This window comes from Haliaeetus leucocephalus, unplaced genomic scaffold (assembly GCF_000737465.1).
Source record: "Haliaeetus leucocephalus isolate CR32 unplaced genomic scaffold, Haliaeetus_leucocephalus-4.0 Scaffold217, whole genome shotgun sequence".
Lineage (NCBI taxonomy): Eukaryota > Metazoa > Chordata > Aves > Accipitriformes > Accipitridae > Haliaeetus > Haliaeetus leucocephalus.
This window is the reverse complement of record NW_010972653.1, coordinates 2827047-2855028: the sequence shown is the minus strand read 5'-3', so window position 1 is coordinate 2855028 and position 27982 is coordinate 2827047. Positions and strand designations below refer to the sequence as shown.

The 27982-nt window shown below is 37.3% G+C and overlaps 1 protein-coding gene across 1 annotated transcript in view; it reads right to left on the bottom strand.

The window, feature by feature from the left end:
* Nucleotides 1-27982, bottom strand: part of NBAS (neuroblastoma amplified sequence) — a 190367-nt gene that overhangs the window by 162143 nt on the left and 242 nt on the right. Inside the window, exons 2-12 of the mRNA XM_010566655.1 lie at nt 23551-23605; nt 22900-22936; nt 21068-21145; nt 19968-20015; nt 18805-18848; nt 18252-18385; nt 17430-17563; nt 17214-17312; nt 9278-9416; nt 8390-8455; nt 4719-4847 (exon numbers count right to left, since the gene is read on the bottom strand). Of these exons, the coding sequence (XP_010564957.1) occupies nt 4719-4847; nt 8390-8455; nt 9278-9416; nt 17214-17312; nt 17430-17563; nt 18252-18385; nt 18805-18848; nt 19968-20015; nt 21068-21145; nt 22900-22936; nt 23551-23605 (963 nt within the window). The remainder of the gene's footprint in view (nt 1-4718; nt 4848-8389; nt 8456-9277; nt 9417-17213; nt 17313-17429; nt 17564-18251; nt 18386-18804; nt 18849-19967; nt 20016-21067; nt 21146-22899; nt 22937-23550; nt 23606-27982) is intronic.

Sequence of the window (27982 nt, the reverse complement as noted above, 5' to 3'; positions counted from 1 at the left end):
CTCTCCATAAATTCAAATTTTTCCTGAACGTAAAACATACAGCTGCCGTAGTGACATTGTACTTTCCTCCAGACAGTTAAATTATGAAAAAAAAAACAAAAAAAAAAACAAAAAAAAAAAAACAAAAAAAAAAAAAAAAAAACCCCCAAACATAGCAAAATAGACTTCTGGATTCCTAAAACACCCTATTAGAAGAGTACCATCAGACCTGGCCTAGTCAGCATTAAACAGTAATCATACCCTAAAGATTTCTGAAATAAAGGCTCTCCAGCAATCAGAAGCCCACCAAGTGTTTGCTTTTTATGTCTATACAGAGGACTGCAAGCATATAAAAGAAAAATCTCCAAAATAGTCCTCCTGTTTGCTCTGTATAGTGTTCCTGAGTACTAGCCTAGTACAGTGCTGTTAAGTATTTACTCTGGTTATTTTCATAATTATAAAGCCCCTTCCAAGACTAGTGCAGCAAGAGAAACAGCAGTATTTAATGATGCAATACAATGTTTAGAATTAGTAAGCTGTTGCTGCATTGGTTTTTTTTAAACTTTATTTAAGTAATATCAGAATACATAGGAACTAGACAAATATAGATGACAATAATCCTGCCCCTAACCGCAATGCAGCAGAAGTACAGGTAGATTATACAGCTCAGACAAACGAAGCAGGTTTGGGTCAAGCAGAAAGTGATTTTCAGACTTAATTTTTTAGTAGAAAGAGAACGGTGTACTAATTGAAAGTAAACATGAGGCCACTTAAAGTTAATTTAACAAATATGTTTGGGTAACAATTAAGTAAGAATCACGCACATTATGGAAATATCCATTATATTTGGACACTAGATTCAGCTGTAAAAATCATTCTGAAAACAGCCAAAAACCAAATACTCCTTGTCATGGTTCAACCCCAGCCAGCAACTAAGCACCACACAGCTGCTCACTCACTTTCCCCCCATCCAGTGAGATGGGGAAGAGAATCAGGAAAGAAAGAAAGAAAAAAAAAAAGAAAAAAAGAAAAAAAAAGTAAAACTCATGGGTTGAGATAACAGTTTAATAGAATAGAAAGGAAGAAACTAATAGTGATAACAATTAAAATAGATAATAACAATTAAAAATTACAATAATAATAATAAAAGGATTGGACTATACAAAGCACGTGATGCACAGTGCAATTGCTCACCACTCGCCCACCAATGCCCAGCTAGTTCCCGAGCAGCAACCCCTCCCAGCCCCACTCCCCCTGTTTATATACTGGGAATGATGTCACACGATATGGAATACCCCTTTGGCCAGTTTGGGTCAGCTGTCCTGGCTGTGTCCCCTCCCAGCTTCTTGTGCCCCTCCAGCCTTCTTGCTGGCTGGGCATCAGAAGCTGAAAAATCCTTGACTTTACACTAAACACTACTTAGCAACAACTGAAAACATCAGTGTGTTATCAACGTTCTTCTCATACTGAATCCGAGACATAACACTATACCAGCTCGTAGAAAGAAAATTAACTCTACCCCAGCCGAAACCAGGACACTCCTTTACATCACCCTCACCAAATGATAAAGTCCTGAAAACTGCTTCGGAATACATATTTATTATAGTTAAAAACAAAGGAAAAAATACAACAATTCACTGTAAGGATCCTTGAGTAAAATCTGTATTCTCACAAAAATCTGAGGTGTACCTTAAAAATAGATATAGATAGATAGATATGCATACATACACACACACACTATGCTTTTGCCAACACTGGAGCAGAACTTTTGTTTGTTTGTTTTTTAAAAGTACTTCCCTAAGTAAGCTTGGAACTACATTTCTGGGGTGGGGTAGGTTGACGCCAGCCAACAGCTAAGCACCACACAGCCACCTGCTCACTCCCCTCTCCAGTGGGACAGTGGAGGGAGAGCAAAAGCAAGAACAGTCACGGGTCAAGACAAAGACAGTTTAATAAGCAAAGGCAAGCCAGAAAAAAAAAAATAAAAACAAGTGATGCAAAGGCAGTCATTCATCATCTCCCACAAGTACACTGATGCCCTCCCAGTCTCTGAGCCATGGCTAACTACTGAAAACCTCCCCCTGCCCTGTTTTTATTGCTGATCATGACCTTATATGATCTGGAATATCCCTTCTGTCAGTCCAGGCTGTGTCCCCTCCTAGGTTGTTGAACACCCCCAAACGACTCATTGGGGGACAACAATGAGAAACAGAGAAGGCCTTGAAGCTGTGTAAGCACTACTGAACAACGGCTAAAACACTGGTGTGTTAACAACACGCTTTTGGTCACAGATCCAAAACCTAGGACCATACAGGCTGCTGTGAAGAAAACAAACTCCATCCCAGCCAGAGCCAGAATAGTTTCACAGTCAATACAGCCTAACCAGATCTGACTGCTTACCTATAAGAACCAAAACTTAAGCTACACAACACCACAGCCATGTTTCCAAGTCAGTAGTCTTATTCTTGCAGTCAGAGCAAAAAAGTAACAGCGTACCAGTGGTGTTCAGGATGGCAACATACCATTATGTCTGCAAGTATTCACTGACTTATGTCTTCCCTATAGTCAAAGGTTTTGGCCTATCTTTTTTTTGTCATTTTTCTTGAAAATGTTCAGTTAACCTTATAGTCATCATGATATCCAAAGGCAGACATCTTCATTTTGTCCTCTTCCTTGTTACAGAAGCCTGTGCCTATATGTAATGTCAAGCAAGTGTTTTGTTGTGGACCTTACAGTACCTACTGTGCAATGCACAGACTGCAGAGAAATTCAATATAGTGTGGGGAAAAGCTGTCTGTGTTTCATATGAATGCATAAAACTTGAAGAATTTAAAACAGTCTACAAAAAATGGAGGAAATATTTTGTACTGGAATCTCTAAAGAAGTCAATACATTGTGCAAAGATTTACCCTGCAAAAGGAAATTAGAGAAGAATGAGAAACTGCAAATATTTAATGATAAGATAACGTGGATTTATTAATCAGCATATGCACTAAAACACAACTGTTTACTACTAAGTAGCAAATGTTCCATTCTACAGTAATTTTCTAGAAAGAAACACACTTATGTACAATAAAACCATCCAAGATGAATACTGTGTAGGAAATATTGGTGGTAATTTGCGCCATGTATGTCTAGTGATCAAAGATCCTGTTTGACTGGTTACCCTGTTTGGACTTGATGTCGCTTCATGTCATGTAGGTTTAAAACATAAGAGACAGTACTTCAAGTGATAAGCATTTACACATCCATTAGTCAAGAAATTAATGCAAGCGAAACCAGAATACTTCACATACTACTGCGCATCATTTCAGATTTGTCACTTCTTAAAATGCAGATACATTTTCCTCATTAAAATAAAGTGTTATCTTTACCCAGAAAGTGGATTAGTTTTCTTGAAAACTAATTAGTTTTCAACTCCCAGTGTTTAAATTCACACTGGTCACATAAAAGTTTGCCAGTGTCTGGGCGATTCCTAACTTAAGTTCCCCTACTTAGTTTTGCAAACAATTCCTGTAGAAAGCATGTGACTTACTAATACCAATCTGATGAACAAATTATTCTGGAGCATTATCTAGCAGAAAGTAAGTTAAGTTTTGAGGGAGAAATAGATGAACACATTAGATATCCAGCAGAATTTGGTTTCAACCATGCAAAGTTACCCGTGTTGAACTCCACATTAAGTTCAACAGGGCCAAGTGCAAGGTCCTGCACCTGGGTCGGGGCAATCCCAAGCACAAATACAGGCTGGGCAATGAGTGGATTGAGAGCAGCCCTGAGGAGAAGGACTTGGGGTGTTGGTCGACAAGAAGCTCTAACATGACTCAACAATGTGCACTCACAGCCCAGAAAGCCAACCATATCCTGGGCTGCATCAAAAGAAGCCTGACCAGCAGGTCAAGGGAGGTGATTCTGCCCCTCCGCTCCGCTCTGGTGAGACCCCACCTGCAGTACTGCTTTCAGCTCTGGGGTCCTCAGCACAGGAAGGACAGGGACCTGTTGGAGTGGGTCCAGAGGAAGGCAATGAAAATGGTGAAAGGGATGGAACACCTCTCCTGTGAGAAAAGCATGAGAGAGTTGGGGTTGTTCAGCATGGAGAAGAGAAGGCTCCAGGGAGACCTTATAGCAGCCTTCTAGTATATAAAGGGGGCGTACAGGACAGATGGGGAGGGACTCTTTAACGAATTGCAGTGATAGGATGAGGGGCAATGGTTTTAAACTGAAAGAGGGTAGATTTAGATTAGATGTAAGGAAGATGGCCTTCACTGTGAGGATGGTGAGGCACTGGAACAGGTTGCCCAGGGAGGTTGTGGCTGCCCCCTCCCTGGAAGTGTTTAAGGCCAGGTTGGATGAAGCTTTGAGCAGACTGCTCTAGTGGAAGGTATCCCTGCCCATGGCAGGGGGGTTGGAACTAGACGATCTTTAAGGTCCCTTCCAACCCAAACCATGCTATGATTCCGTATTTTAAAATAGCCTTTCGGTCTACCTGTACCAGTGTTACCCACTTGGCACAAAAATGCTTCATGAAAAATTCACTGCAACAAAACTGTTTGGTTTTTTTTTTTCTTAAATATTATTGTAAAAGTAAACATAGGGCTCTTGAAAAAGCTGGAGTTGACTGAAAAGATAGTATGTAGCTAAAGCACAGTTATCTGAACTACTCTCATCTCTTAGGAAAACACATCTCCAGGGTATTAAGATATATACTGCAAGTTTCTAAACTTCTACATCCTTCTTACCTGATCAGTTTGGTCCCATTCTCCTTGTTGTCTGAGAGATGGAATAGACCAGATCGTCAGTTTTCCTGAGAAATGAACAGCTGCCAGAAGAGCTCCATCAGGAGAAAGATTCATCTTGAAAACTCCATCCTGCCAAACATTGTCAGCAAAGTAAAAAAAAAAAAAAATCAAACAAGCAAACAGCAACAACAACAAAAACACATACACATCAAGGAATACCCCAAAAAAATCTCACCCCAAACTATTTTTTCTATTTTAGGAAAAAAAAAATTGTATTATCTTCCATCCTGAAAATTTAACATGCTTTAAATTAAAAACAAACAAACAAAAAATCAATTATGTCATGGAAGAGTAAAAACAACCTGTATAGAGGAAGAACACTACCATACCACTAAGAAATCTTTAGGAATGTGAACTTCTCTATCACATTGCTATACAGCAAATAAAATCTGACAGTGTTGCATTCTTATGGGGAGCGCTACAGACAGCAATGCAGAGCTACTTGGAGGAAAAACTGCAGGTTGTTCTCTGTTCAGAGAAAACATTCAGCAGCCTCAGTTTTCTACTGTCCTGCCTCTCAGGTCCACCCAGGGAAGACTGTTACCAAAACACAGCTCAGTACAGCTCTTTTTCCCTGGGAGCAAACTTTTGGGTGGGTGTTACTACAATTAAAAAAAAAAAAAAAAAGGGGGGGGGGAGGGGGAGTGGGGGAGGGATACAAGAGATACACAGATGAAGAGATGTTGGAGGAGCACATTGTTCATTTCAGGACACTGAATCAGAATTTAAGAATCTCTTGGGTAACAATACACTAAGCAGCAATATACCTAACATCAGATTAAGTCCATACAGGTAAAATAATTTAACATCTGTAAGGAAACTTTGTCAAGGCTACAAAAATTCTCCTGGATTAAGTTTTCCTTCAGATCTGGATATCTTAAGAGGCAAAACATACTTCTAACAAAATATTTCCTTAAGGTTTCATGAAGTCTCACACAATTACAACTGGACCTATACGCTATTTCCCCAAGACAAGAGCCTGTAAATATACACTCAATTTTTGAAGTCAAACTTCGTGCCACTGGCAATGCATAACAATTTCTGAAAATACAATTTATATTTATTCCCCCCAGCCCCAACACAACTTCTATGTTTTCAGAAAGATCATTAGGTTCTCAGAGAGTCTAGTCTTCACTGAAAGACGGCAGGATGTAGATTCCCCAAAATTATATTGTTTAGAAAATCCCACTGTGTTAGTCCACTTTGTTTTTAAAAACCTCCTAATAAATTAGAACTGTCCAAGTCTGCAGCTAATCAATTTTTAAGCCAGTGCCTCCCCTCTTGGAAAATACCCCAACATAAATAAAGTGCAGAAATGTTACTAGACGTCCATACAATTGAGAAGTTTTAATGGCATTTCTACAGCACATTAGTGGTAGGTATCATTTCAAGATAACAATATTCTTTTAGGGTGTGTTTGTTTAGGTTTGGGGGGGGTTTATTATTTTTATTTTATTTCTTAGGCTGTCTAAAGTTCTAGCTATGCCACAGAAGCAATGCTGATCAAGTCATCTGCTCACTGCTGTACACTGGTTTGCAGCTATTGAGAGCACTGCTTAAATCCAAGCCTGAAATGTGTTTTTTAATTGAAGAGAGCATTATTAAGTTTTTTTAAAACCAATTAAGAATTATTTATATTAGAAAAATTTCGTAAGTATTCTCTGATTATTTTCTTAAGCAGATAGAGTACTGCAATCGCTACTGTAGTTTGCCAAGGAATTGTACATGCCTACTAATAGCAATTCTCTCTTTACAAATCAATTTGCATGCACAGAGGACAAAGAACAAAAGACTGTTAAAGGACTTAGAATGCATAGCTAAAATATATAACCCACTCAGATAAGTGATCAGTGGTGTACATCACAGATCTTAAAAAGAGTTAAACATTTACTCAGTAGTCAGTAATAATTCCCTTGCTGTTAAATTGGGATGTTGGGTGGCCACTAACACATTCAAATTTACCACCTGAGCATTGTTATCGATAGAGATTAATCAGTGCTTTGGCAAAGCAGACAATGCTGCTTCAGTAAACAGCTTGTCAACTTCAGGGAACTGCAGAACAAGATACTGAAAACCTCAGCAGGTCAGCACTTCACATTTTGTAAGTGTCATTTAAGTTAGCAACACTAAGAATGAAATCCCTATACAGCTAGTTCTAGTATACAAGTCCTCTAGCTGCTGGGCCTGTCATACCTTAACACTGTTGCTTATTTCCCACTAAGAATATAAACTATACCTCACATATTTAAACCATAATCTCTGAAATCAGATTTAAACATTCAAGGATGAATAACAATCTTTGCTTTTCTTTGTAAATTTAGTACTGCCAAGTGCAATGAAGTTGAAGTTTAATACAGCTACACTCAGTACTAGCCTTCCAGTAAAAAAAGTTTACTTCAGCCTTCTCTTTTATATTTTCAGTGAAGGAAATAAAATCTCTCCCCATTCCACCCTTGAGAGAGATTCAGGAAGATTTGTTTTCCCCTTCCAATCAAGCATGCAATTTCTTCTTTTAACCAGTCACCTAAACTTCCCAAAAATCTATTAAGGTCATTTCCAAAGTCCATATAACTTCAGACCAGCCATTTTTCCTCTCAGGAGGACACAGTGAGGGTGGTAGACAGATTCCTTACTGTTCTTTCCTTATAAAGCAAAAGAAGAGAAAACAAATTTTTTTTACGAGGAGGGAAAGGTCATGAAAAAAGGAATCAAACAAAGGCTACACACAGCTAGTAGACAAGACATAGGAGAAGGGGGTGCAGTACTACATGGGTAGCTCCTAAGTCATGTAGAAGAAAGCCACAAGCACTGTGTGTAAAGCCTTAGAAACACAGAAAGCACACACCTACACCTCAGCACGACACTCAAGATTTAACACTCATTCAGAGGAGAGTACAAGTTTGTAAAGAACAAGTTGATTCTGATAAGCAGTTTTATTAAGTTCGCATGTGTCCTGGTAGTAGAAGTTTGACCTGTAATAAACCTTTGAAGCTACTTAGCAAAATGTTTCCATAGTATCTTGTAACAGACTGTAAAAATCAAGTCTTTGTGTCCACCCTATTTAAGGCATGAATGATTAGTTTGAATCCGTCCACTTTTAATTCCCCACATTGTATGAAATTTTTGTTTGTTTTCTAGTGTGAGTGGGGCCATGCAAAAGGCTGGGTTTTGTTTTCTTATTGCGCTCTCAGGCATATATTTGAGAAACATTGTCACAATCTACTCTCTTCTTGTAGAATATATAACACACCTAACATGCTATGATCATTACATTCATTAAAAAAATAACTAAGTGGCTTTTTACACCTTCCTTTTTGAGTACGAGTTTACATTTAATATCAAACTCTACATAGCTAGACCTGTTCCTGTCAGTATGCTGAAAAACCAAGATTCAAGCTTCAGCAGATGAACTAATTTTTTTTTTAAAAAAGCCAAGTAAATGGCAAGCTACTCCATTTGATCCTAAATGCTTATTATTTTTTACAAGTTTTATAGAAGTGTTAATTCTTAAGTTGCATAAATTAAAAAACTACTTTCAATCAGTCTCTCAGGCAGTCATTAATGAACAATTGTTAGTAAAATAAATTTGAGGTAGACCTAGACTTTAATACCTGTTCTGTTCCCCGCCTGCTATAAAATCTTAAATTCATAATCCTTAATAATCCTCTTCTCTGTGCCTGTAAGAAGAGAAACACATCATACAATGAAAGACAAACTCATACATTGTTTTATGCACCAAAACCTAAGTCATATCTAAAGTACTACAACTTTGCAGGACTCTTTAAACTTCCATAAGACTGCCTACTTTAAAATAACGCAAGGATAATAAAATGCAGTTTGTATAACTTTGCCCATTTTGTTAGGTATGTATCATGCCACAGAAAAGCACCACCTGTTTGCAATGAAAGTAACAGCTCACTTTTAATACTAAGAAATACCTACGTAAGAGCAAATACTGGAATTTATCCTAATATACTGTAAATTGATTTCAGTGTATCCATACTGTAGTTGTTACCAACTTAAACATTTACTTCTACTAGAAGCAAAAGAAATCAAGAATCAGACTTAAACTGAAACATTTATTTCAGGTGTACTGCCTTTTGTTATGAAGTAATAAAAAGACAAAATAACTGGAATTTTTTCCAACAAAGACAGGTATCATATCCCAGTAAGCAACTAAGGAATTAGTGTATTTCCATGCTACAATTTTTTCTTGTTGTTGTTTCTTGTTGGTTTGGGTTGTTTGGTTTTGTTTTTTTTTAAAAACCACAAGTGATAATGAAGAACTTAAAAGTTCAAATCATACTACAGAAAAAGCAAAAACAGACAGATGCTGGGGGGGGAAAGAGATTAACTTGTTAGAAGTTCACATCATAGCTTACAAAATAGCAAAACACTGCATTAAATTCTTCTTTCAAAAAGAGACTCATATTGAACTTCCAGTTAGATAATTCTACTAGTGACAATATTCATCCAGTAAAATGAGGAATCATACTTACCGTTCTAATGTCATCTTCATAACTAGTGACCTGTTTATAATGGGGAGAGCCTGACAGAATTCTCCAAGCAGATATACCACAACCAGTTGCTTTAGATACTCCATCTTCATCTGTTTCACAGCCTCCTACAAGGAGAAGTCTGTAAAATATATAAAGGCATATTATAATTTCATATACTGCCACAATTTTTTTTTTAACTATCTTAAGTCAGAACTATAGCAGTTTGCTTGCAGTACAAAAAGACTGAGTATAATAAGATACCTAACAGCCCCGATAAGCTTTATCAGTGAACAAACACCCTGAAGTTTAAACAGACTTAAATATTCCTGGAGTAATACTTGTTATTTGTGGCATTTAGCCCTATCCATTCTCATCTCTAGCTTTCCAAATAAGGCATAATTCCCAACATTTAAAATAAAATGTTTGGCTACAAATTTGAGTTTCTCCCCTGCCCTCAAAGAATGATAACAATTACAGCTTAGGCTTATGAAAAGTTCTGGTCATTCTGTTTAAGCATTAAGTTTCCATTTATTTAGATGTGGTACAAAAGCTACTTCTCTTTTATTGAGGAACAAAATGTGTCAAGGTTTTTCAGTTTTGGTTTCTAAAGCCACTCCGCCAATTATAAGTGTGCATCCAATAATTTTGTTACACATAGGAGATGATATTTTAAAAACTTTGAGGGAACTCCTACAATTACTGCTGATTACCACTAAAATGTATCAAAACATTTTCCCTTTAAGCCCTTTCACCTTACTAACAAGCAGTTTTATCTTGAACTGATGATTACTTTTATGAAAACTTTGAGAACAGATGTTAAAGTTTGTTTGGAAGCATCATTTTAGTGAACAACTCATCAAAAAGTAAAGCATCTGCAAAAAAGGCACAGATTGGAAAAGCCAGAAGTTCAGCCCTGAGAACACTCCTTTATCAATCTTCAGAGTCTGCATTACTATTGAAATGCTCTACCACCTAGCGGCTGACACTCATATAGCTCTCAGCTGTGATTCGAGTGAACTTCACAAGATTTCCTGCAAAAGTCAACTGAAAGAAAAAAAGAAGAAAAACAAAGAAAAAATATTTCCTTCCACGTTTAATCCTCTTTAAGAAGTCAGTAAAACTTAAACATTCCTAGGTATCATGCTATTCACAAACATACAGCAAGATGACTTATACCATGGATGCTTACAGTCAGTTAAGGTTCTTAAGAGTTTTAGTTATTTTGTGGTGTAAAAAGTTGCCTAAGACAGCAAAACAGAACTCACTTTCACCGTTTTCCTCAAAAACAGCAACAGGAGAGCCTCAGTCTACCATCATCATAATTAACAGGAATATGGGTAATTTTGCATTGTTCTTACAATCAGAAAGTAAAGCATAGCACAGCTAAGTGTAATTACTTCTCCCTTAAGGAGGTGCTATTTAACTTTAGAATACGTAAAGTTTCTGGCTAAGCATCCATGATGCAGTGGTTTCTTGCTGTAGTATACAAAGAAGAAACTATGTCATCATTTATGGAACAGATGGATTCCTATCAGAGCCAAGGAAATCTATCATGAGTAGCCCAGATTGTATTTCATACTCCTTAAAACTGGTAACATGAATAGCATGTGGAAGCAAAAATGTGCATCTTGAGTAATTAGCATACATTTTTTGGTAACAATAACATAGGAAAAAAAGCAGACATAAAATTCACCTATCATAGCTTTCTGTAGATACTTAGCAAAGCAACTGGCTTATGAAGATGACAACAATTAGCAAAGCATGGTATTAGACAACCAGTGAGAGAACTCCAACACAAACACAGCAGCAAAGGAGGACTGTACTTCAGCATTATATGGATTGCAGAAGAAACTTCACCATAAATACTACTTGTTAAAGAATACCACTGTTGCTCAGTAGGCACAGCAATCCCGGTGTTAAAATATCAAAGAACCCCTACAGTGTATACCTCTTTTCTGAACAAGCTAGTAATATAAGACTGCATTAAGCCTTTTATGCGACAAACTTTACATCTTAAATGAACCCAAGTTGCTTTACATTTTAACAGTTTCCAATCAACACCAACTGTTTAGTTTTGATAATGGTTGTTCATTTTGATCAATTTGTCAGACAATTTTCAAGTAAATATTTGGATAGGAACTCAGAGGAACTTACCAAGACACCACTTTAACCCAAAATACCAGTAAGAGTACTTTGTTCTGGAAGTCATACTAAGCATGAGCTCGATCTGAGGATGTCTCTGGTACCAGGACTCTTTAAGACTACAGGAGTTGGTTAAAAATAACAATAATGGAAAGGGAGACATTGAAAACCAGAATATTTAAGCAATTCCATACTCAAGCAACTGAAGAAATCAGAAGCAATAAGCAGGACAACATAGCAAGTTTAATTTCATTCAACTTTGGGACATCAACAAATACTAGAAACTACTTGAACAGTTTGTTATTCTTTCATGAAGAAAGTGACTTTAACTGAGGAAGGCTTGGAAGGAAGAACATCGATCCTTCAGGAACATGGAAAACAATAACACATGAGGTACAGCCACCAACAAACAACAGTTCTCAGAACTACACAAAATATTTTAGTATCAAATTTTCTGCTGATACTGGGGAAAAGTGCACTTGGGAAGAGAAAAAATTTCACAGATTAAATGTCATATATTTAATAGTCCATTAGTTTGTTTCCCCTCTGCATATTTTTTATTCTCCTTCTCCCTGACATTTCCATTCTGCAACTTTCCTCTGCCTACAATTGTTCTATTGGAGAAGCTCAACACACTGTCACTGACCAAAGAACCTAAGAGCTGCCCTCAACTCATACAAAAGCCATCTTTTAGACATGCTACATAGTTCTTCTGAGGAACTTCACTTAAAAACAAGGAAGTAACAAGTTTAACTATCTTGCAGCACACACCTCTACCAAACAAATGAACTTTCAGCAGAGACATAGCACACCACATGAAATTCCCTGTAATGACTCAAATAAGTATTTTGCTTTAAAACCTATCTACCCTGTTGTACATGATGAAGTTTATGTCCATTTTAGCTAGCGAAGAATAAACATGTCAGGGTACTCGCATCTGAGCACACAGTCTACTATCAGTGAACATGAAATCACATCTTAAACCTCTGAAAGATGTTGGCAAGGTCAATCATTACACGTAAGTGATGAATTTCCTAACTTGTTTTTAGAACAGAAAGCAAGTTTCACATGTGTCTCTTTCACAGCCTGACCACGAGAAAAGCTTTAAAAAAAATAAAATTAAAAATCAGTAAACAAGAACTTCACAAAACTGCTAAAACACAGCTGTCAGTTCCTAATAGCCAAGAGACAGCAGGCATAATCTTCTGGAAAATTAATTTATCTATAGTCTTGTGCATCCATAGGCACCTAAATTCTTCCATAAGCTCCAGCTTCCATTGAAATTTTTAATTCAGTGGCATGTTGCAACAGCAGCAATGACCAGAACTCAATTACAATTGACCACACTGTGCCAGAGGTGACTAAGAGACAAATAGTAGCACAAAGACCAAGAGAAGAATTGTCAATAATAGTGACAGCAGTAGCTCCAAAACTGCCTGAACAAGCTCTCAAAAACTCCATCAAGATACATCTTTTCAAAGAAATTTTGGAAAAACTGTCACATACAGTGCAACATATTTATAATTCAGAAGCATTTTTTAGGGTAAATGAAACTCAATGACAGCTGGAATGAAGATGTCATATCAGTTTAGACACACACAAAACACACAACCTCAAGACAAAAAGCCTTTTCCCAGGACTGCAGAGAAATTCATCATGGCAGCACGTACTTAAAATTTTAAAAAGCTTTTCAGAGAGCAAAATGCAACAGCAGGGACAGAAACTATTAAGATGAATAACACAAATGGCATCAAAAGAAAATGAAAGGTACTCCTGAGAGCCTCAGCAAAGATCTGGCCTTGTTTACCAATTATTTTTTCAGGACTAGACAGGAGATGACTCCAAAATAACAAGTTGACAGGTAGTCTTGAAGCAGCAACAGGACAGGTTTTTTTCCTGGGTTTTTTTTGTGTTTTTTTTAATTTAGTCTCAGTCTGAAGAAGATGATACCATGCCAACAACTTTTTTTGTCCCAGTAATGTGAAAAACTACTTTGCCTGGCCAAATACTTGGGTTCTCAAATCACACCATACCAGCTGTAGTTTTATGCCACTCTGGACGGATCACAAAGAAACATTAACTTAATATATGACACTTAACAGTAACTCCCTAGAAGGGAACATTTTGTGTATCATGCTGTTATAGACATCAAGATCAATGCAACATCCTTTAGTGCTCAAACTCTTAAATAATTTTTATTCTTACGTATGTTTTCTACACAAAGCACAGCTAGCATGCAGCAGTTTGTGCAGTGTGTTTCTGGGCTCTGTTTCTAGACCCTCTTAATCTTCTAAGTACTTCTGGGATCATCGGAGGGCTCCTGGGAACTCTTTGAGGAACCTCACAATGCCTGCCATTGCCAGGAAGAGCGAGCTAGCTAGCAACTCTTAGAAGCTTTTAACAAGGTCTGCCAGCTGTTCCTGATCAAAGGGTGCTTTGAGCTTTTGTTCCAGCTGATTCCTGATTAGTAAGGGTCAGGAACCCTTTCAACAAGTCCTAGAAAAAGACCTATGTGAGTGCCAGGCCTAGAGCACAGCCAATAGGTGCAGCATTTTGTGCAGCAGTTGGCAGAAAATGATGGCCTGAAACGATCTCTGTACACGTTCTCAGCAACTGTGGTGATGTGCTGCCAGGCTCAGTCCCCAGCACCCACTGGAGCAGCTACGCCAGCACGTCAGAGGCCTTCACAAAGACCACGCTCCTCACGGAGGATACAGGTGTGCAGGTCTTGGACTGCAGGGACATGGCTCCAAGCAACCTGCTCTGGTTGACCCTGCTGTGAAGGGGAACGGATTAGATGATTTCTAGAGGTTCCTCCAGTCTCAAAAAATGTCTGCCCTTGCAGTACCTCAACTGTACTCTTATTTCAAAGGTTCCTACAAAGTTGGGCTGAAGATAACTAGTATAATAATGGTCTCAAGAACAGCAAGTTCAACTGAGGCATCCAAGAAAAACTTGAGACTTCTGTGCAATTCCTGACTCATCAATTTTGGTACAACAAGCAAATTCCAGCTGAATTTAAAATCCTTTCTCTCAACTATAGTCATCACAAATTTTAGGCTCCAATATCAAACATTTTCTGTAGCAATTGCAGATAACCCTGAAGTAAGACATTCTGCTCCAGATTAAGATAGTCAAAATAAGCAGATGTTGAACCTTCCATTAGAGCCTACATAGAGCTCACACTGGAGCAGACATTTACGTTTTGTCAACTAAAGTGCACCATAAATTCCATCATAAATGAAGGCTGGATCACATGAGAATACCAACATTAGGCATCTAAATTAAGGTATATAACACTTTTCAACAGCAGTGAAACTCATTATTAGACTTTTCCCCAAAGCTATTTTTTCAAGTTTTCCTACAGATTCAGATACATTCCCTCTTTGCAATTATCATACATCTATTTGAAAAAATTAAGCATATTAAGTTCTTCAGTGCTATTTCACTGCACTGTAATAGGTAATGAGCAAATATGTAGTAATATAGAGTGCAGTAAGTCAAGGCTTACAAGCAGTTGAAGATAGACCAGTATAACTTCACCATCTGAAACAAAGTGAAATGCAAGAAAGCACAAAGTAACAAAGTTGAACTTATGCGATCAAAGTTCACATTATTGAAAATGAAAACTTTGAAATGTTCATATGTTATCTACAATTGTCTTTAATGCACAATTTAAGAAAACTGCCTCCCTTCAACTCCTTCTGGGTTTTTTTTGAATACAAAGACAATTTCAGCAAAAGACTCTGCTCATGAATTTAAGAGTTCCCTAATGTCAAATTTAGAAGTTTTCTAGCACAGAGTAAATTCAAAACAGAAGAGACTTGTGTACGTGAAGGGCAAAACATCGGTTCTTTCTGCTTTGCATCCATTCCATCCAATTGTGCATTCTTTCAAGTGTCAATTTTTCAACTTTACTAAGTCAACTGGCTGCACATAGTAGGACATAGTATGATCACAGGGGACTCCACCTGACTATTTTTATTTTCATGAAATGAGTCATAATATTTCCTGGTAAAAACAAGCAATTTCTGAATGTGTATGCCACACACATTAAACAAACTTATTACTTCAGCAGCAGATATAACCACATCTTTTTGTGTAAGGAAAGGGCATTTCTGCCCCTAGAAAATATGGAATATAGAAAACAAAATACCAAAAAATAGTCAACCATAAGCTTCCATAAAAAGGTAACTTTAATTACTAATAATCTGATTAAACTGTTCTAAGCACAAAACCAGCATTGCCTCCTGCTCTTTTACTTCACACTAATATGAAGTTTTAAAAAACAGATTAACCTAAGATCTTATAAAAATAGTAGGAAAAACAAAGCTATTACTTCTCTTGGAGGTGGCAGGAAAGAAGAAAAATAAAACTTCAAATTTTTCCTTTTTTTCCCCCTCTCCTCTTTTAAACCTCTATGGCGAGAAGTTGCAATTAGCAGACACAAAGCAATGTCCATACTAGTTGGTTGACAACTACGCCAGCTGATTTTCTACGTATTGTTAACGGGTTCATCCATTATAAGAGTTTAACGGTTCTGACATCATTTACTCAGAAACACACCAAATATAAAAAGCAAGTACATCCATCTATTATAATTGTCAGAATAATTATTTGACCATACTTTGAATATTAACCAATATTCTTTGCAATAGTCATCGTTATAATAAATCTACTTCTTTATATTAGGAGCAGAAAAGATAACTTTGGAAACAAGTGTCAAGAATCATTAACACTGGTCTGATCAAAGGAAAGAATGAGTAGGTTCTGTTGTCTGGTCAGATAGTGCTACCAAACCTCCATAATCCACACCTATTACCTCAAAACTCTAGATTTAGTATACTGAGTATTAATTATGTGGAATTACTAGGTATGAACTAGGTAAAAAGAAGAAACCATACTCAAAATTAATCTCTCAAAGTAATAAGCTAGAAGAAAATTACTTCTCATTAATAACCATTTTTTTTCCTAAGATAGCTAGGACAGCTTGCTTAATATTGAGAATAAGTTTTAAACAGTGAGTTTCTTCTGGTATTCTACAGCCAAGCCTAATTGCCATTTGAAACAATACAATGATATAACATATTGCACTGACAAATTCAATCCTAGCCAATCTAATAGAAGAAAAGTTTCTATAAGGAAGTTTAGTTCCTACAACTGAAGAGAAATAGAAAAGTAAGCTGCTGAGTTTATCTTGCTATAAAACAAGTAGATATTAAAAAGGTAGACACATTTTTAACATAAAGTAATTGGCTAACCAGGACTTATTCCAACTACATCTGGTTCAAGAGCAGGCAGTCAATTAGTCCATCTTTCAAGCCTCGTATCTGTACCCAACACATTACTAATAGAGAAAACACATCACAAGACAACCCCACATACCAAAGCCTGGCAGTTCCAGTCAGAACACTAGGGAAAATGGGCTGGCCAACAAGTCCAGAAATTAAATCCAGACATAAAAAAAAACAACCAAACTTATACATCAGCCTTTACCCCCATCAAATTCAGAAACACCTTTTGAAGCTACTCCTGACATTCTAAAAGATGCTGCTTACGCAAGATACTCAAACAGTAAAGGACATAATCTGATTTTCATTGTTCCATCAGTAAAGTGAGATGACCAACTAGAGTTTCTTTCATAGGTAAAATGATACATGACTTGTTATTACTTAGTCACTAAATACCAATATTAAAACAGATTTTTTTTCCTCTCTCTTTATCCAACATGTTTATTTTGTCACTTTTGTTCATAAGTTCCATATTATTGGCAGGTAGAAACCAGAACACTTACTTGTGACCAGGATGATAAATGACAGTAGTTATTCCATGGGCATAATGGCTGCTAAAGCTGAAACTATGACTTTCTTGAAAGCTTTGATTTGTTCCAACGCTAAGTATGAGGAAAAAAAATACATACATAATTTCAGATTTAGTTTCTTTAAAGAGTAGAAAGAATTCCTTTGAAGTTCACTGTGCCTTCTCAAAGCAAGTCAAAATTTATGCTTACCTTACAAGATAACTTCTTAGTTCTCCACGATAATTAACGACAAGCAGTTCGGCTGACCATTGGGCACTTGCTTTGTATTCTAGAAAGATCAATCCAGCAATAGCATAACTCAGATCTCCTGGAAAACTTGCTGTCTTTACCCAAAAATGCAGGCAGACATTGAGAGAGAAACAGGATGAGAGAGAGAGGGGGGGGGGGGGTAAAGTGTCTATGTTACTGAAAGAACTAGGCAGTTAAATTTACTATATTGTATAAAAATGTATTAAAAAATAAAGTTTCATAGTTTGTATCCGTAACAAAATACACTTCCTTTCATCTTGATTTTGAAAAAATCTTATTACTATAAAGTCTGCAAAGGCAATATATTAAGAAAATACACTTGAGCCACCTTCCCAAATATTGCTCTATCAGCAACATTTCTTGATTTATAAGTGACGCTGCATATAAACTGCAGATTTGTAATCTGCTACTACAAACTGTAATTATTTCCACACCTACTGATTAGGTGATTCTATACTTTTCACAATCTGATGTACCTGCAGATCTACCACAATTCTAAGAAAAAGAAAAGAAAGATGAAGATTCTGACTAGATACAACAGCACAAAGGATATGCTTTGCAAGTGCTACACGTGACTGAAGTTTAACTATAATATACCCATCAAATGATAAACACTTCATGGTACATTTGTGCATGGTATTCATACTGCAAGCCTTTACACCAAAGTAAGCCATGATTAAAGTAAGTCCAAAGAGCAGAAATTACCCTTTATCCTTAAAAGAAGTTCTACTACATTCATATTTAATCTAAGAGAGCACTTACCGGTAAAATGACCAAAAGCTCACTACCCATTAGGTCAAATACTCTCACTGTTCCAGTGCTTTCAGCATAAGCAAGTAACGTACAATCATGACTCCATGCCACTCGCCTCCACTGAGGGTTAGGATCTTTTGGCACTATGAAAAAGGAAGTAAGTTATTAAAAAGTGGAATAGAAATATAATTCCTTAAACAGAACAAAGAGTCAAAAAAATGCAGGGTACCTACAATGATTACAGGCTTATCTCAGAGAAGAAAAAAAAAACAATAAAAACCCCAAAAAACCCACACACCACCTCCAACACCTGCTCCCAAACTCACTAATTTTAACTATCATTTCATTTCAGATTCAGGTTTTCTATGTTAATCATCATGAAAAGAAGAGGGGAAGGGAGGGTAATAGAGCTAGTCACAAAGCAAAACTATTGATTCTTCCCAATGCTTTTAAGAAGTTACAACATTATCTTTAAAGTATACCAACACCACCACTTAGCAATGCATGAATAATAAACAATGATGACACTAAGTAATGATGTAGAGGTTGCCATATTGTATACCTTGACATTTTCCAACTATGGATCCAAAGTCATCTTTTGCAGACCTGCAGAAAAAGACTCATAAGGATTTAAATTGGAGAAAAAACGCTATTCAATTTTCCAGAATAAACAGAACGCTATAAAAATACTCTAAGTACACAATTCAAAGGCCTGCATGTATTTAACTACTTGTTCAAAAAGGCAGATAGTAGCCTTCACCCTTAGGCAGCTGCAGTAACTAACAATAGTATTTTAGAAACCCTCCTCCCAATGGATAAATACTAATATCCCTCATTTAGTAGTAATGCTGTTCAAAATAGGATATCAGCACTCCAGAACTTCAGCATGTAACTTTAGAAAAAAAACACCTAGTCAGTATTCTCTAGGTTACAATTTTAGAAACAATGCAAGAATATAGTTACATTAATACAGTTGAAACACAAGATTTATTTTATAGTCCATAAGCTGACATTTATGGTGTTCACACCACTTCCAACTGAACAATTTTCATACACTTGCTTCTTTTACATATAAATAGAAGGTCTGACCTTCTAGCAAATGGATTTTTGTGATGCAAGTAAACACACTCAATCAAGAGCTGTTCTACAGCTAAATGTGGTCTTGAACTGGCAAAGGAGAGCTTGTTGTTAGAGAGCAGAAGAAAAAGGGAAAGTATCAGTCTTTACGGCCATCCACATTACTTGTAAAATAAGGTGAAATATTATACATGCCAGCTACTCTACAGAGAAGCAGAATACTAGCTCCTTGTCCCATTTATTAGGAGAGCATTTCTAGGGGGAACAGAAAGGCAAAGGTTAGAATGACCATGATTTGGGTTTAGTATTTTGAAGCATCTTGATTGTTTTTCTTTCACATCTTGAAAAAAGAGAGATACAGATAGATACTTACATAAATTTATCTATAATATTTATAATTGGGGGGTTGTTGAGGGGGGTGTTTCTGGTTTTTTGAATGGGGACTGGCCAAGAACTAAGAAGAAATAGATGGCTTCTGCTTTTTAAGTGATAATACATTTTAAGATTATTCCACAGATTACTTTCACAATATATAACATTCAAAAAAAACCCAGAAAAATCTTTAAAAATATGCTTAGTAAATGACTAGAAACACTGTCTCAGAACTCCACAACTGTGGTCATGAAGCAATAGATAACACTAAGTTACCTGATTTCTACACATTGGTCTTGAACAACTGCCAACAATTTACCATTGCTGAAAGAGAAAAATACAGGTGTGAAAATTCATTTAAAGTCCAGTCCTTACAGAATGTGAATCAGAGCTCTAGGTGCTTTTCTGCAAGGTTAGATATAAATTCCTTCTTTCATAATCAAAACAAATTGGGAAATATCAATTTTTATATCAAAAAACCCCAATGCTATAATAAGATTCCCTTCATGTCACTGAAATGTATCTGTCACTCTTTTCTAGTAGCACTAAGAAAACAGAAACAATGTCTAAAATCTTGCTGCAGGGCAGATCAGAATCAGATGTTGCTTATGGATAATTTTGTAACAGCAGAATCTAAAGTAAGTTACTTTGTCTCCTTAGGAGCAGGTCTCCTGTTTTTGTACCTAACATACACCATTGCAACTGGCATGTTGTGCATCAAAAGCAATCATCACTTCCCTCAAAGAATCACCATCTCTCTCAGCAGTAGAGCTCTTGCTGAACCACTGATCATATTCAGCAATAAAACATAATAAACTAAAACATTCCATGCTACGTCCATGTCATTGAATCATTTTTCTGTACATATTTATGCTTATTTTTAAAAGCCAGTGATCTCACTGATGCTGCTAAAATTACTGCAGAACAGTTTGTTCTAGCCGTGGAACTCTCACTTCTCCTCTATACATACAACAGCAGACAAGGGTATGCATTCACCTTCCACAATTTTTAAAATATGCAGTTTATATTACATATTCTGCCAAGTTATAGGTCTTTAACTGATCAAATTCAGGACTTGAGTTTGAGAACAATTGCACTGCAAGCCACTTTGCCTCAAAAGCTAGAAGGACATGGAGACCTGAGTGAGAGATTCATTAAATGAAGGGAAGAGGTGTGGAAGCCCCTAGGTAGCAGAATGACTTTTCTTTCCCAAGGCTGCCTGTGAAAGCCTCCAGTATTCCTTTTGACCAAAAAGAATAACATGACTTTAGCACAATATTAACTCAGCATTGTTACCAATGGGGATGGCAAGGGGAGGAGAGAAAGCATTAATACATTTGCTACTGCCAAAAATGGAAAATGTGTAAGCTGGTTACCTTGCAAGTACTAGGTGCCAGTTTATCTGCTTATTAACTAGACGAACCAGTCCAGTGGGCAGAGAAAACTTTGCAGGGCTGAAACAACAAAAACATTAGGCTAAATCAGAACATATACCTAACAAAAGCAGTACCTGAGATACACATGCCAGGTGACCTAGCTTTAAGGCAACCAGCAACCACCTGGGAGTTTTCAGGAACCGAACATGAATCAACACTGCACCCTGCCAACAACGAAGGCTAACCACATCCTTGTTTGTATTAACAGAATAAAAACACATATTAAGGGAACTGATTATTTTTACTCATCACTCTTTATACTCTGGTAGCAGCCAGTTTTGGGCCCCCCCATTACAAGAACACCACCAATAAACTGGAGGGCCACCAAGAAGGTCAGGGGACTGGAACACTTGCCCAACAAGGAGATGCTGAGGGAATTGTACTTGTTTAGCCTGGAGAAGGGAAGGTTTCAGGGGACCAAACAGCAGTGCTCTGATACCTAGTAGGTTACCATGAAGATGGGAGCCACTGAGGTGCATGGCAAAAGCACAAGAAGCCATGATCAATCCTTTGGTGGATTTGGCAGTGTTAGGTTAACGTTTGGACTCAATGATCTTAAAGGTCCTTTCCAACCTAAATGATTCTATGATTCCAAAACAGAGGAGGTTTCAAGCTGACATAAGGAAGAGAATTCTTCACCATGAAGACAGTCAGGCACTGGAACAGGCTGTCGAGAGAGTCTCTGGGCTCTCCATCCTTTAAGCTTTTCAAGACCTAGCCGGACAGAGCCCTAAAGAATCTAGACTGAATTCAATGTTCTACTTGCTTTTAGTAGGGCTTTAAACTAGAGGCCTCCCAAGTTCCCTCCCAAATGCTTTTATTAAATACATAAAAATAGCAACTAGAATAAATCATAAAAGTTAGAAATCAGACTTTAAATCTGATTACGGAGGGGATAGGAAGAAAAATAAGTTAATTCTGTCTGCAACTGAATCCTTACAACTAGACTTATATGATGGTATGAAGCCCATAAACACCACCAACGCCCACCCCCCAAAAAGGAGGGAGGGGGCGCAAAATGAAGTATAACACCAGCAATAGGGAAAACAGCATTGCCTGCTGAATTCAAGTACAGTACTGTTTCACACGGAGCCACATTAACGTTTGTTTCCGTATATCTCAAAACCAACAGAATACCCCTGAAAAGGGAGAACTGATAACTTCAAACCTGCCAAGTACATCAACAGAGTAGTATAACCACAGAGCTGAAATTCTCTGGGAAAAGTGATTGCATAAACATACGCTGAAGTGCCTTTTGAATCAGAAGCTAAATTTATAAGTGGCATGAGTGTTGCTCAACTAGTTATCAAGCTTTTTGTGTGACAGTTTGTTTTGTCAAGAAAAAAAAAAATCCAAATTATTACTCCAAAGGAAGCAAGTCCTGCCGTGCCATCATACCTGTCATTGAGGCTTAAGAAAAAAAAAAAAAAAAAAAAAAAAAAAAAAGCTTCACTTGCAATATCTCAGTTGGGAGTGGGGAGGACAAATATGTGTTTTGAGAAAGACGATGTTCCAACTGCAAGTTTATTTAGGCTTCTGATAAAAGCAAAAAGTCAAACTAGTATACACCAGTTCTTTTCTAGATAGGCTTCAGCTGCAACTCAAGTGGTTACAACTTAAACTTATAAAAAGAGAATATTCTAAGCATTGCTTGGACAATATTCTAAACAAGTGTTCAGTTTTACTCTCATTAAAAATAACATTCCATCCAATCAAAAAGCTATAAAAATATTATCAATTAAAAAGATTAAGCATCATTTCATCAAACCTACCTGTACCAGATGTACCGAAGCAAAAATAATGCAGGACCTACAATGGAAAGAGGCAAAAATTACACCTCTAGCAATTTCCACACTCCAGCTGACTGCACACAGAATCTCAGAAATTCTCACAAAAGGTATTATGGGAAAAACCCTCTATCCTTGGCCACTGAATTCTTATATTAAATACAAATGGCAGATACTAAAAAAAAAAATCACTACACTTTTCCGGAAATTCTAAGAGAAATTCCTACTGGATGAAAATGCAATCCAGTTTACTGTATAAAGCAAGTGTTGAATGGCAACGTAATATAATCAGAATGTGAACCTTCCTTATAGAATCGTCTAAGTAGCAAACAGCGCGATGCAAAAACTGGTAGAGAAAAAAACCTCAACAACATTTTGCAAAACTGAGAGCTTCTAAACTTCTTAGATGTATGGTTTATTAGTTTGTCCCAATAAGGTAATAGAGACAAGAAAGGTCACAAAAATGACACAAAAATTACATAGCGATATTGATAATCAGAAAACATCTTCCTGAAAACACAGCCTGCACTCTATTTCCATTATACTAGCCGCCCTAAAGTACAGAAATAGTAAATTTTACAAGCAATCTACACATCATTCTTATGAGTCACAAACATAAGAATAAGTCATATTTACCTGTAATTGCTCTAGTGATGATAAACGATGCACCATGTTTTCTGTTGCCTCTTGGCTGCAAATACAACAATAATGGTCAAACACTATGTTATACATTTTAACTTAAATACAACATTCATACATATGTTCACTGATTAAATTTAAGTTGCCTGCTAGCCCACAAGTTCCTTATGTATTTTCTATTACTCGCAACTTCATACAGCGAGTAATTTAAGTGCATAAGTTAAAACAGGCTATAAAGCCAAATATTTTAAGTGCCAAGATGTAATAAACAAAAGGTACTACAGATTGTCTATTGATTCAGCTTTGCCTTGATCTTTGGGTAGTAACAGAAGACATTGACTTCTGATTATGTATTCCTGTAAGGTATTATAAATCATTCTTTTTATGCCAAATGAATGCCAGATTGATCTGTAACGCCCAGGGGGAGTCAAAGCAATTGGTGTTCAACACATTACGCTAATATATAACTGCTAAACTACATAAAGACTGCTCATGAAAGTTTCAGAAATATTAAGAAAAACAAAGAACTTCTTAAGAAAAACTCTTTTTGTGTCAATTTGTACTAGGTAACACAGCCACTCAGATCACCACCTCTACTCCATACAGTCTCACATAGCCTTTCCAGCAGCCCTGCTCTACCTAAGGCGGAGGGGAACAACTGCACTCACTATATAAATGAAAGCACTCTCCAACCACAGAAAAAGAAAATACAAAATAACATAGGATGCATATTCTTAGCTATAAGAAGAGGTAAAATTATTTGCCAGTAAGAAAGTAGGAAAAAGGGATTAAACTGAGAAGACAATAAAGATAATCAATAAGCAAGGCATCACACACAATCTTCAAAATAAGCAGTCATGCTTATACTTTTCTAGCGAAAATATTAGAGCACCACAAACTGAGCACTGGAGTAGGTAATGAATTAATTTCCTCTTCCCTTCAGTATAGAATACATAAAGCAGATCATTACTTGTTAACTGAAATATTTAGATCTCTCACTGCAAGTTATAGAGCAGCAAACACTGAAAGACACACAGATTTATCAAAATTCTGGAGTAAGTCGATGTTTAATAAAAAATATTTGGGCTCCCAAATTTGAGTTATTGAAGTAAAGATTAGCAGTTTTCTATGCAAATTTTGCAGTCCAGAAATAGTCTTTCAAATAATCAGGCTGTCATCTCGCACCATGTAAGAAGCCAGCACAGCTGTACTAATAGATAATATTCCAAATTCAGGTGGATCAACCAAGAAATAACAAGGCATTACAGTAAAATATGTGAGAGCATAAATTATTTCTTACAGCTATAATAGAACCTCAGGGAGATCTGCAATTTCCTAGGAAGGTTAAAAGCAGAGCTTGTTAAATTTTTTGGATTAAGAAAAGTTCCCAGTAAAAACATTTCCAAAAATTGCTTATACCTCTTCAGAATATTTTTGAGTATTCTTAGTGTCCACTCCTGAGCCTAAACTACAGGTTCCTACTTCGCGCATCTTAAAACCCTTCGCAAAGCTGATATACTATTATACTCTGAAGACCTGACTCTTACTTTTTGTAATATATTCCTATCACCTCAGCAACACCAATGGCTGGCTACCAGATCTGCTATACATCTTTTTTAATTCATTCCCATTTGGGAAAACAACTTCAAGTTCTCCTTCGCTAGAGCATTCCAGAAATAAAACCTAAGTAACTTCCTTGCTGACAGGACACCCACTTGGTTTTGGATTTTGTTGCACGCCCAGCAAGCCTGCAGGGGGTGGGGAGAAATTTGGGGGGAAATCTCAAAACACTAGATAGCAAAGAAAAAAACCCCACAGAAACAAGTGATACATTCAAGAGATTTCAGAAGATAGACAGTACTTGTCTATGGAGAAAAGGAAAAGTTCAGTCTGCCTGTATTTCCACAAATGATTCCATGAGTCCTCCCCTGCAACCTCCTCCATAACCACTGCCTCATTCACTATTTTCACTGATCAGCTACTCAGTAATTCCTTTTATTCTCATTATATATTTCGGGGTTCCCAAACAGTGCATTATATACCATCACATCAATACACTGAATACAGACTGCTTGATTTCCACACCATGCTCTTCTCCAGCATTGTCAGTTCCTTGAATGTGTCCTTTACAAATATCTGTCATTTCCCTCCCCCCATAAAATTCTTCTTGGGAAATTCAATACGGGTGAATGCAAATTCTAATAAGAACTAAAATTAAAGCTAATTTGGTGTCCAACTTCATAAATCTATGCCAGTTTTATCAGTGTCTTGAATTCAACATGATTTTACGTGCTCATCACAGGATTCATCTTCCAACAGTCATAATTACAATTCTAAGTGCTCAGCACTCTGCAATTACACATGAATCATCCCAACAAAAAATAAAAGTCAATAGAGACCTGTGAAAAGTTTGTTTTAAGGCCTTGCTTTCTATCCTAGAAGACAGCATAGGAAGACATTTAATTTCATTTCCCAGTGCAGCATTCAACTTCCTTGCCCTTTCTGCTGTCCCTCACCTTACTCATTCCAAACCATTCCATTCTACAAGAAGTAAGGCAGGGAGTGTTTTGTGACTTTTTCTGAAAAGTGTGAATAAACCAGGTTTAAAAGAGACAGATGTTCCAAAGGGAAAGTCACAATCACCTAAATAATATCACTGTTAAGGCACCTTAAGGCAAAAACTGAATCATGCTGACGATCATGCCTATGAATGTCAGAGTAAAAATCAATTTCCCACTAAAACTGTAAAAAGAATATCAGGAGTGTCCTTGGCTACTGACAGTCTTCAAGAAGGATGTAAATCCAAACTATGGGGTATAATATTTTCAAGCCTTCTTATTTCTGTCATGCAAAACAGGAATTATCTTTAAAATAAAGTAAATCGGCAAGAAAAAAACAAGTTTAAAATAGCTTGTATCATTTGCTGAAGTTAACAAGCAGAATTCTATGATGCTTAGAAATTCTGACCACCAGGGCAGATGAGGACCATCAGATTGAGCTTCCACTATCACTTTAAATTGGCACACCTGCATGCTGCCACTAAACGGAGGTCTTGCACTTTGCTCAGCTTTGATTGACATATTATTCACACCCCTCGCTACCTATGTGAGTACTAGGGTGACTACTCAACAAAAGGAAATGAAACAACACAATTGTTTCTCAGACTAATCAGTTCTTTAATCAACATACCATACAACTTCAAGAATACTAATGTCAGTGGAAGAGAAGGGACACCTGTCAGAAACGTGCCCCCTTAACACCGTTGTAGGGTCACAGTCTCATGCCACCACACCTAAGTCCTCCTCATGGTTTGCTGATATATAAATCACATTCATATGTTACTAGAAACAAACACTATTTACCATCTCTCAAAACAAAGTTAAATAAAAACAGGTGCAACTGTCTACTCACCTATATGAGCAATCTGTGAAGTTAGTAATTGGTAACACTGCAATCATGTTTTCCAAACACCTACCCCTGTTGCTGCAGCTGAGGATTTACAGATCAAGAGAAACAAAATAATAAAAGTCTTTCTGATAAACAAGAACTATTTTTATGACAATGCCTTTAGTAATTATGAGCGGGTACATTCTTCCACCCATGATGTTTTTGCATCTTCTCTGTTCAGATGTTCTCATTAAGCACAAAACTTTGTTAAAACAGTTCCATAAACTACTTCTAGTGGGAAATGCGTTAACACCTGCAGTGGACTTGAAAGCCACTACAAGAAAAAAATAAAACCACATTGCTTGCATCCTTTATGTCCAAATCAGACAAGAATAGACACAGAGGCAGCTAGCTCAGCACACTGCAGGCGAAAAGATTTAAAAGCAAAGATGGAAGAGCTTCTCAGCTTTTCCGCTGGCCCATGAAGAAGGACAGAAGCAAGCAAAAAGTTGTAATACAAGAACAATGCTTCCTGATCCTTCAAGCTTTAGCATTCATTCGTGTACCTTGTAGACACAAAGTGATATACTTCTCCCTTTTAGCCCACCCCTGAAAATCCAGATGCAACCATTCTGATATACAAATCTAGGGAGGGAGCTTGTTTTCCTCATGCAAGGTAAGCTCGATAAAGACCTCGTTGTCAGCAGGACAGCTTCCAGCGCGCTCGGTACAGCCGTTTCTGGAGACGAGACCCGGACTTCATCACCGCCTCCCTCGTACCAGTTCAACAGTAAAACCTGGCACACACCGTGCACAGGTAATGACCGAGGGCGACCTCGAGGCATCCCAGCCGGCACAAACAAGGGTGCCAACGTAGAAATTCGGTGACACGAGACCGTGACGCGGCAGCACGACCGCAGGGATGCCTTTTGTGCTAGACCCCGCTGCCCTCGCCGCTCTTGCGCCCATCGGGGACGGAGCGGGCAGGCCGGCGAGCCGCCCTGGAGGCAGCAGCCCGTCCCCACAGCCCTCAGGGCCGGCG